The 11,335-nt window shown below is 60.7% G+C and overlaps 1 protein-coding gene across 1 annotated transcript in view; it reads right to left on the minus strand.

Annotated features, from left to right (window-relative positions):
• The window catches only part of CPLX1 (complexin 1), a gene marked incomplete at both ends in the record, with an annotated part of 34,391 nt that extends 23,306 nt beyond the window's left edge, over positions 1-11,085 (minus strand). Inside the window, one exon of the mRNA XM_082838965.1 lies at positions 11,055-11,085. Coding sequence (XP_082695091.1) covers positions 11,055-11,085 — 31 coding nt within the window. The remainder of the gene's footprint in view (positions 1-11,054) is intronic.
• Positions 11,086-11,335: the final 250 nt, after the last annotated feature.

The following is an 11,335-nucleotide window of genomic DNA, read 5'->3' on the forward strand; positions in this document are numbered from 1 at the left end:
GCTGAGGTCTGCACGAGGGGCACCTGCGCTCCACGCCCTGGGGACCCACCACCCAAGCGGCAAGGGGGAATCAAAAACCCGTTTCGCTGGAGAAACTGAACCAGAGCCCTTCCAGGCTCAGACCAGTCTCAGGCACTGTGGGGGCAGAGGTGACGCATCCACCTACAGACAGGGGTCAAGGAGATATCTGTTTCCCGAAATTGGGGACCTCGCCAAGCCCCCACCCACTGCCCTGCTCACAAAACCCACCATCCAGCCACGCAGAATCTGTTTCTGGAGAAATGGAGCCACGCCTCCCAACAAGACCGAAAGATGCTACCATCTGGGGCTCTCCAAACATAAAAGCCAGCTTCCCACGTGTTTCTCCCACAGGTAAGCCAGAAGTCCCCCACAGCACGCAGGACCTCAGCCAGGCTTTCAGAACTCACCCAGAGAGCCCCCAGCATGAAGGCGGCACCCAGACAGGCAAGGGTGCTCAGAGGAGACAGTACAAGGGCCAGGGGAACCCTTGAAAGGGAGGGCGTTCAGAATGCATGGAAGAGATTTTGAAAGTTAAAAATGTAAATGCAGAAATGAAAAGTTCAGTTGAAGAGTTAGAAAATGAAATGAAGGAAATATCCCAGGAAGTAGAACAAAAGATAAGGAGATGAACAACGGGAAAGAAAACAGAAGGAAACAGAGAATCAGAGCAGAGCGGCCCAGAGCTGAGAGGGTCAGGTGAGGGCTCAGCAAGGAGGCAGCCAGAGCCCTGTCCCCCGGCCGAGGAAGTGCACCCGCAGGGGGTGAAAGAAGACCCACAGCAAGGTCCTGGGAGTTTGAAATTTCAAAATGCGAAGTCAAAGAGGAAACTCTAAAAGCCTCCAGAGAGAAAAGCAAACTGGTCATGTAGAAAGTACTGGAAGTGAGAGCAGCATGTGACTTAATAGCAACTTTAGAACCTGCAAGACAACTGAAAAAAGGCTTCAAAATTCCAAGGAGGAAATTCTTTAAAATCTACAACTTTATACCCAGCCCAACTGGCAGCTATGCCCCAAGGCAGAATAGACTCCATGGCCCTCCTGCGCACCCTCTGTTGGAAAGTTCCCAAAGGCCCAGCAGGAGAGGAGAGAGGAGAGGGGCCTCGTCCGTCAGGCGGGGACAGCGCACAGGGCTGATGGGGTGGAATGTGCCCGAGTCCAGATGCGTTAACTCAGGGCAAACCACAGGTTCAGGAGGAAAGAGCGTCGTCAAGGCGCCTGTTGCCGAGGGGACATGGGGGGAGGGGCAGGAGGTCTGTCCCAGCTCAGGGCCCCCACCCATTCCAGGAGACCAGCGGAGTGTCTGAGATGATCCACGAGCGCATTACTGAGGAACAGCGGGGACGCGTCCACAAGGACCGCTCCTTGCTGGTACTTTCCGTTCCAACGGGCTCCTTGGGTCTGGATTCGAGTTATACCTGCAGCCCCATCTCTGCCAGGAGGATGGGAGGAAGGTGGGCAAATATTTACAAACTGTTCCTGGAACTTGGAGTTAAGTCTGTACTGATTCTGTAGCTCATCACCCAAAGGGCGAGTTTCGTCTAAACCTGTCTACACAGCAGACAGAAACTTCCCTGAAACACGCACTGTTCAAAGGGCTGCTGTCAGGAAATGACGCTGTCCCGCGTTTTCTGTCTAAAGCTGTTTTAAGCCACAGTCACCGTGGCAGGCTGATCCTTGGCCCCCAGCTTTGGCACAGCCAGCTGAGCCCCGAGCCAGTTCTAATAAATGGACAGCGTAAAGAACTTTGCAGAGTCTTTTAAAATTAGAAACAGGTCTGAAGGCATTTCTCCTGGAAAAAAGTAATATTATTTCACATAAGTAATGAGTGATTCTAGCAGATGAGTTTGAAAGCAACGTGGTGTCTCAATTTTCCATATCACTTCTTTATGTTTTCTGTATTATTGCAATTCCTTACAATGAACATTTATTAGTTTCATGGTAGGAAAAAAAACCCACTTTCATGTTAAAAAATAAACGTGGATAAATACCTCATCAAATTGAATGCAAAGATAAAAATATGTTTATGGGGGCTTCCCTGGTGGCGCAGTGGTTGAGAGTCCGCCTGCCGATGCAGGGGACGCGGGTTCGTGCCCCGGTCCGGGAAGATCCCACGTGCTGCGGGGCGGCTGGGCCCGTGAGCCATGGCCGCTGAGCCTGCGCGTCCGGGGCCTCTGCTCTGCAACAGGAGAGGCCACAACAGTGAGAGGCCTGCGTGCCGCAAAAAAAAAAAAAAAAAAAAAAAAAAAAAAAGTTTATGTATTAAGAAAACATCGACGGTAATACCAAGCCTCCAGACCGGAATCACAAAGAACAGAGGCGGGCGTGGGTGAAGGCCGGACAGAGGAGCTCACAGAACCGCCGGAAGGACTTGGCGAGAGCTCGAAACACACAGCGTCGCCCATGACGGCAACAATTAGAGCTTGAATAATGTTTTCAAAGGGCGTGCGGGTTCCAAAACACTGCAGAAGGTTTTTAAAAAGAAAATTTAGTCCATGTCTTAAGATTAAATAAGTGAACTAGCAAGGAAGCATTTAAAAAAGGTGAAAGTCAAGGTGACACAAGTTAGATCAGATGTTAATTGTGATGATACACATTCAACAGTTAATGTTCTTGCAAAGCGAAGCCCCTCAAAGACGCCCGCCCCGCTGCCCTGTGGAGGGTGCTTGGCCTGAGGGGCCTGTGGCCAGGGTCCGCGGGCACTGCCTGCCTGGCCTGCGTCGGAGTCTCCTCGACACCCCGGGCCAAGGAGTAGACCAGCGTCCAAGGGGCAGCCAAACCTGTCTCGCCACCATCCACTGTCCATCATCCACCGCCCCGGGGCCCGGCTTCCAAACGCCTGTCCAGCCGCACTCCCACCCGCTGGCCAAGCTCCGAAGGGACCGGAGGCGGGCGAGTGGACTTTCTGCCTCATCCTAGCCGGCAGACAGAGCCCACCCCCTCCGGAGCGTCTCTGCCCAGCCCTCGGGGAGGGGAGGCCCAAGGCATGGGCCCTGTCTCACCCTGCTGACCACCATGCTCTGGCCCCAGGCCTGGCAGCCTCGCCTCCTGAAGCCGGCCCAGGGGCACGGCCGGGGGGCTGGCCGGCTGGCTGGTCACGTGGAAGGCCCCCGCTCTAGTCTTGACTAAATCAGACCCCTGCCCGCTCTGCCTGCATCTTCTGTGATGCTCCTCCTGCTTCTGTGGCCTGGAAAACCTCTTTTGCTGGTCTGGGGCACCGGTCAGATGTTCCACACCCGTCGGGGAGAGGCCCCAGACCGCCACTGTCCCTGCCCGCTGAGCCAGGTGCCAGGTGGCACGTCTGGTCTTGGCTTCAGGAGGGGACACGTGGAGACAGAGGCGAGATGAAAATGCCGATTAGCGAGTCCAAACAGAACCAGGATCTGAGACAGGTGGCGCGGCCGCCGGCTTCCTCGCGCCTGGACCCCAGCTCCCCTGCGCTCACCCGCTGCCCAGTCTGCCGGGGGAGGGCCTGGGCCCTGAGGCCACCTGGGGCGGGAGCAGAGGCTCACGAGCTGCTGCCCCCCAGCAGCCCCTCCTAGCCACCTCCACGCAGGCCTGGTGCCAGGCGCACAGACCCCCTTGACCACAGCCCGATGCACAGCTGCGGTGGGACAGCGAGGCAGGGGGCCATCGGGGTGCTACTGTGCGGGGCCTCAGGGACCCGGCTGCGTCTGCTCCTGTGCAGGGCGGACCCCGCCAGCAGGGTGTTGGCAGACAGCAGCCCGTGGGCCAGGCGCAGAGCAGACCCATTTCCAGAGGCTTCCTTCTGAAGGACGCTAAGTGCAAGGTGGTCCTCGGCCCCAAACACCCTCCGGGGCCCGAGGCTGGCAGCTTGCTGGGGCTCTGCCCTCAGCTTCTGTTAAACTGTTTCTATCCTCCCTGCTTCCTCCTCCCGCCCGCAGCCCTTGCACTTCTTCCTCTCCCAAGAGGCCCTGCACCTGTGGCCTTCCCGCCAGCTCTTGGGCCGCAGGGGCCCAGAGGGTAAAGGCAGACGCCCGGGGCTGAGGCGGCCGGGGGCGCACGCGGTGGCCAGCACCCTCCTGGTGAAGCCCACCTCCCAGCCGAGGAAGCAGAGCTCAGCAGGCAGTTCTGATGTTTCCACTCAGACACGGCCACGGCTTTCCCAGGGGAATGTCAGGAGCGGCCATTAGCACCAAAGGATGCAGCCCTGGGGCTGCTCCGGCCAGCTGCCCGACCCCAGGAGTCCTCGACCTTCCGAGGCTCAGTCTGCACTGGCACCCAGCACCCAGCACCCAGCACTCAGCACCCAGAACTAGCAGTCAGAATCCAACGCACAGCACCCGCAGCACTCAGCAGGCAGCACCCTCAAAACTCGGCACCCAGTACCCTAAGCCTCCCACTGGCCCCCAAGGACACTACAGCTCATGGTCTAGTCCAGGGGACCAAAAGGGACCCACGGGGCCGCCCCCCTAAGAAGCAGCCGGAGGTCCTGACTGACCCCGGCAGGGCGAGAGAAGCCACGTTCTGCCCTGTCCAGGAGACGAGAAAAGTGCGGGCAAAGCTGGAAAGCTGATCTGCACGGAGCCCAGAGCACAGGCAGAGGCCAGGAGGAGGCTCCGGACGGACCCCAGCCAGAGCCCCCGCCCCCCGCCCAGACACGATCCGGGGCTCTGAGCAGCCGACAGCCAACGGCAGGAGCCTCGGAAGGACCCGGTTCTCCTCTCCTCTGCCACGAGGGGCAGGAGCCCCGAGGGGGCCGCCTTAGGGAGGGGCCGCTTGCAGCTGCTGGGAGCCCCCTCCCCTGATCCGTCTTGACCTGGGTTTGGGTTCACGAGGCTGAGGTCTCTGAAACTTGTCTGCACTGGGATTTGCCTGGACTTGATGCTGGCTCTGAGGTTTTCATTCAGTCCCTGCCCGCTCTGTAAAATGTCCCAGCATCAAATGCAGGGCGACCCGGAGCCAGCCCGGCAGCCTCCCATGTCAGCACAAGATTCCTGAGAGCTTGTCACGCAGGAACTATTCAAACACGCGCTTTAATCCCAACCAGAAGTCCTCGCCAACCAAGGCAAAAAAGAAACGACTTCATGCGTTGAAGCGCGTTATATGCAGTTTACTCCCTGGTTGGGGCTAAAGCGTTTCCAACTGAGTGGCGGCTGAACCACCAGGAGTGCCCTCTCCCGAGGGAAGGGCTGTCCAGGGCTTCGGGAGAACAGGCAGTTTTCTCTACGAGACAAGGGGTAAGAAGCGTCTTCACTGAGCCCCATGAAGTAAGCCAGCACTTTCTCGATCCAACATGGCATCTGGGCAGCCCATGCTGAGTGAAAATTGGTATTTTATCTTCAAGTATTTGCCAGCCACCTGTGGAGGAGGAGCCCGGCTCTCAAGAGCGAGCAGGGGAAGGAGGAGGCACCTCTGCCCTCTGAGAGCTCGTGGTCGGGGGCTCCTGCACCTGGAAACCCAGGTTTCCCAACCTGATGCAAGCTGCCTTGTTTGGAGGGTGATGTGCCTCCTTGGCCCTCACCTTCCCAGACCTTCCTGCCCATGACACATAAATGGAAACCATCTACGAGATTCCACAGACACACTCGCCAAGCAGACAAAGGGATTATCTCCTTCTTCCTCCCCTGACTGTGTACGTGACGCCGGAGCAGCAGCAGCCACTTTGTGGCGGCGAGGAGCAAGCGGAACGCTCCACTAGGATGACAGTAGCACAATGAGAGCCAGAGCCAGGTCCCTGATGGTACAGCTGAGCGGCTGAACCACTTCCTGACACCTCATCATGTGAAAAAAACAAACCGATTCAAATCACTCTCTGTCTGGTTCTCTGTAATCTGAGTCAAAAGCATTCTCCCCAGCGCAGAATTCTAGAGTTTCCCTCGCAATCTGCTCCTTTCCCTGCAGTACAGCTCACCTTGTGACGCTCAGCCTACCCGATGCCAGAGAGCCTGGCCTCCCCCGGCCAGTGTCCCAGCAGAGCAGCCCTGGGCATGTGGGAGGCCCCTGACAAGCAGAGTGAGCCCTGAAGCAGACAGACAGGGCGGGGGAGCCTGTGCGGCCAGCCCAGGCCTCAGGACCTGGGTCTGGGACAGGATGGGGACGCCCGGCCTCGCCCTCGACGTAGAGTCCCATGGGCGGACACTGGGGGCCGGGACAGGACTGCCTCTGCGGCCCTGACCTGACGTCCTAGGAGGCGAGGCAAGGGAGGGTCGGGGCAGAGCCACGTCTGACCGGCAGAGACCTCGGGAGCCCCGGTTCTGGGCCCCCCAAAAGCAGCTGCAGACAGGCCTCAGCTGGGCGCTGCAGAGCTGGCAGCAGGGAAGAGGAAGGAGGCCCCCAACAGCCCAGAGGTGGGGGAGGTGCTGGCCCCGAGGGGGGGCTCCCCTGCCCAGGGCTCCTGGCTCACAGAGGGCGCTGCCCTCCCTTCTCCTGGATCTGGTCCCTGTGGCCCCTAAACATCTGGGAACTGATCCCCACGAGACCCCCTAGGTGTCCCGGCCGAGAGCGCATAGCCCACCACCAGCAGGTGTGGAGGCTCCCGGCCCAGGCTCTCCCCGGGGGGTGTCAGTAGAGCACCTTCCCTCCCTCCACGCAGGTCTGGGTGCTAGAGCTCCTGCCGCCCACACACGCGCAGACGTGCCGGCCTCAGGACAGCGGCTGGTCGTTCCCTCGTCCTCCCCACGCACCAGGCACGGGCCCCCTGCCCCCCCCCCCGCTTCTGGAGAGAGGGCAGCCTCTCAGCCGCGCCCAGACCAGCCTCCCTGCCCGCAGGCCGGGCCCAGGGCCGACTCTCCGCAGGACACCGTCCACACTGACCGAGCCCCTGGGTGTGGCCAGGCAGACCTGAGCTTAGGCTTGGGCACTGGGCTGCCCTCCAAGCCCGTCCCAGCCCCTACAGCCCCTGGACCTTTGCGTGTACTGGGCCCCAGTCCGTCTACTCCTCCTTGGAGCCCACCTCGGACATGCCCTCCTCCAGGAAACCCTCCCCTCCCCCTCACCAGCCCGGAGGACCTAAGCGTGTTCCAGACACAGAACATGCCACACTGAGCGGAACAATGGGACAGACAGCTACGAACCGGGTCACTTGGGCCAAAATAGACACACTGCTCCTGATTTAGCCTGGTGAGCGTCTACAGGGACCACGCCACCCCGCCAACTGCCCACGCTCCTGTCCACGAGGCAAATATAGCTCCGGGGCCATTCGCCACTTCCTGGTCTTGGGGGAAGACAGTTTCCTCAAATTACACCGTTGAGGACCCTGAGGCCCAGATCTGTGCAGACGCGGCGGAGCGCCTGGCCCTGGCTCAAGGCCACTTTGCCGCAGACAAGCTCCCCAGCCATCACGTGACCGTGCATCAATGTTTTCTTCTCTTGGGGACGGAACGCTGGCTCATTTAAACGTCAGGGTGTGTCGATGGACCTCAGGAGGCCCAACACCTGTCAAGTCCTCCAGGACGTTTCTCTCGGGGAGAACAAGTTTGCCCATAGCTGTTCACTTTCCTCGACTGCCTGGCCTCAGAAGAATGCTCCCTGGCCAGCCCTGAGTGCCCCCGCTCCCCGGCCTCAGGGCAGGCGCCGGCAGAGCCGCCTCCCAGGGATCACGCCTTCCGAGTCTGAAGGAACCCAGGCGCCCCGTCAGTCCACGGAGGACTCAGGCCCTAAGAGCAGACACTCCAGGGGCCCCGCCCGGCCTGCCCGCACTGCCCCCCGCGGCCCCTCGTCACCACGACGTGACACCTCCGCATCAGCCCCCACTTCCCTTCCCTCCAGCAGTAGGTGCCCCGAGGTCTGTGCCGGCTCCCACGTGACCTGTGGTCCCCAGAGAGGTGGGCTCTGTGTCCGACCAGACGGGCCAGTGGAGGAGAGGGCCCTCAGCAGGGGCCCGCGGCAGCCACAGCGGCAGAGCCAGAAGCCCGCCGGCAGGGCAGGGGCCCCAGTACGGGCCGAGCCGCAGACACGGGGCAGGCAGGTGCCTACAGAGGGTCACGGGCAGGGCTCGCCTGGGACTCACGGCCATCCAAGTGTGAACTGGCTCTCCCTGACCCCGCGCGTTCCCGTCTGTCCCGCAGCACCGGCACACAGCCGGCTTGCCCACGGCCCAGCCCCGCCTCGTGGTGCCCAGATCGTGCAGACAAGCAGGATGGACGGGGCAGAGGCTGTTGGAAGAGCAGAGACCAGATGACTGAGGGAGTGAGAGGCGTGTGTGCCCCGGACAAGCCCCGTCAGCCCTCCCCAGAACGCTCTGCGCTCAAGGGTGCTGGAGGGGGGGTGAACACGTCAGGGCCAGACAGGTGGGGGCCAGAGGTGTGGAGGGCGTGCACCTGTCCACGGCCCTGCAGGTCCCAGGCAGGTCCCAGACTGGGCTCCTCCTAAGAGCCCCAGAGTGGACAAGGCTGGGCAGACACAGGCATGCGTCTGGGGGGCTGTGGGCGCCCCGTCTGTCTGTCTGTGTGATGTGGGAATCCTGAGTCCTGCAGCTGCTCTGCCCACCAGGCAGTCACCTGGAAACCTCTGCCCCAACAAAGGGCCTGCCTGAGAGGCAGGGCCAGGCAGACAGCCCGGCCTAATTAGGCCACGTGGAGTCTCGTCCCCAGCGCAGCAAGCAAGGCCTGCCCGGGGCTCCCTCCAGGCCTGTCTCTCCCCTCATTTCCACTGTGAGCCTTTCTCTGAGTGTGCGTGTGTGTGCGGATGTGTCTCTGCTTCTGGCCCTGACTCTATTTCTCAGTTTGTTTCTAATACATCCCTGTCTCTGTGTGCCTCTCTGTCTGCCTGTCTGTTTGCCTCTGTCTGTGTATGTCTATGTCTGTCACTGTCTGTCTCCCTGTGTCTGTTTCTCTGTCTCTCTGTTTGTCTGTCTCTCTCTGTCTCCCTCTCTGTCTGTTTCTCCCTGTCTGTCCCTCTATGTCTCTCTGTCTGTGTCAATCTGTCTCTGTCTACATCTCTTTGTCTGTCCCTCTGTCTGTCTCTCTGTCCTGCATTTATACTTCCTGACCTGATTCCCCGGGTTCCCCAGTCTCCGTCTCGGCCGCCCTGTCTTTTCCATGTTTTCCTCGGCTGTCCTGTTCTGAGCCTCCAAGCCCCCAGCCGCCTTCCCTGCCTGATCCCCGCAGCCTGGCTCCCGCTGCCCTGCTCCTGCATCCACCTCCCTCCAGTCCCGTTTCCCCACATCTCTGTGACTCCAGTGTCCGAGGCATTTCCCTTCGTCTTTTTCTCGGTCTGTCTCTGGCCGTATCCCCTCTGAGTTAGCCTGTCTCTGGACAGCGTCCGGGGTTCGTCCCGCCTCCGTGTCCGGGGCTCTGGCCCCTCTTGGAATCATCTCCTGGTCTCCGTCTGTCTGTCTCTCACCCACACTCATCCCGAGAGACCAAAATGACGCCCACCAGGGGGAGAGAAAACACGGCACCAGAAAGCAAGGCCTCACCTGGAGCAGCCCCTGCCCCCAGCAGCACTGGGGTGCGAACGGGGTGGGAGTTCGGGGGAACACCGGGTCTGGGGCCCCAGGGAGTAGCTGCTGCCCGAGGGGCCTCCGCTGGCGGCGCCCAGGCTCCCACGTCACTGGTGAAGCCGCCCTGTCACTGCCGCAGGAGAAACTTTGGGCTGACACGGAACAAAGGGAATCCAGGCAGGCAATTACCCAGCTGATTTCAGCCACGCAGACAGCGAAATCAGATATTTCCGTTTCTTGCAAGCCCACCTCGGGGCCCGAATTAGCCACCTGATTAATTATCTGTAACAGCCTGGGACCGGCTGCGTGGAACCTGGGTCCCTCCTGGTGCCTCCTGCTGCTTTTGTCCCTGAATCACGTTCCAGTGATGTAACCATTATGATTAGACGCAACCCGCAGCCTACCCTTGACCATGAAGTCTCAGGAAATGTGGCCCCGGGCCAGGCCCAGACGTCTTTCCATTTAATCTGTGTTGAGTGGAAATGCAGTCACTCTCCAGGAGACAAGCCCACCCGTGGGGTTCCTGTCCTGGGCATGGTGGCACTGGCCCCTCTATCCTGCCCCTCCTTCCTAGCACCAGAGCCCCCATGGTGCCCCACCTCTGGTGAAAAGCTCTCCATCACTCCTGCCAAGAGGTGGCCTTGTCATGCATCACCTGACACGTGCCTGGCTGTGAAAGGCGTCAGGTCAGGGTGTGACCCACAGAGGCCACGTATGGTCCCGGGGTGGTCCCGTCACACGAGGAAGACATCTCTAATGGCAGAATCAGGCAGCGGCCGCCAGCTCCCATCACAGGGAGCTCCCAGAGCTGGCGCTGCACCAGGGGAGCCAGGGTGCACAGGGCTGGCCCCGTGGGCCAGGCTGACCAGGATGCAACTGTGCCAGTGCGGACCTCGATCCGCTCCCCCGCCCACCTCCTGGGCCAGGGTCTCAGCTCACTGTCCTACATCATCTTCCTCTCCTGGGCCAGGCTCTCCGGCTGTGCTGATGGCCTTGACCCAGGGAGGCACAGGATTCCTTTCAAAAGCAGCAGCAGGGCTGGAAGGGGGGTCCCCTCGCCCAACACACAAAGAGGCTGCACTGCCTTCACGGGGGCGGGGAGGTGGGGACGCAGGTGGGTACACGCAAGCTACCTGCCTGTGCACGCTGGGGCCCCTCCCTCGTGACACTGCAAAGTCCTCGCTGGAGGCCACAGGTCCAGCTCTGCTCCTTACCCCCACTCTGCCTGCTGTGGCCACTCTGAGGCCTCCTGCACCCCTGCGCATCAGAAGCAAAGTCCCTGTGGGGGGCCACCGATCTGACCAGTGGGATTGACCCCTGGTGCGCCCTGGGGTGTCCTCCCAAGGCCGACAGAGGTACTGCTGCTCAGGGCCACCTGGGGGGCTCCGCCCGGACACAGTGCACTGGCATGCATCCTCCCCCACCCCCAAAGCTGGCCAGGGGATTCAGGACGCACTGCCTTTGGCCCCTCCCTGTTCGTCCCCCCGCCCCAGCCCCCAACCCCGGTCCAGAGGGAGCCTGTAGGTGTGATTGCGGGGACTGTGTGGTGAAGTCCGACGGTGACCACGTGCTGCGTGAGACCCCGTGTGTCTGCGTGCTGCTGGGTGTGCAGGGTGCCCCCCTCTCCCTACCTCCCAGGGCCTGTTTCATCACGAATTCCATGGTGATGGCTTTGAGTTCCCAGCGGCTCCTCGGAGGGTCACAGCTCACATGCGAATGTGGCCAGGAGTTCTCTGCTTGGGGAGAGGAAATGGTCACAGGTCACCAACGGGGCTGGGGGAGGACGTCTTCCTTGTCCCCTCCCAACTTCCCCTAGAAGCAGGTCTGGGGTGTGAGAAAGCATCATTCGTGGTCCCCCCAACACCTGGAGGCTGGACTTCAACATGGGACAGGCACCTGGGTCTGGGAAGGT

The sequence above is a fragment of the Leucopleurus acutus genome (assembly GCF_964270905.1).
Source record: "Leucopleurus acutus genome assembly, chromosome: 4".
In the NCBI taxonomy this organism is placed as follows: Eukaryota; Metazoa; Chordata; class Mammalia; order Artiodactyla; family Delphinidae; genus Leucopleurus; species Leucopleurus acutus.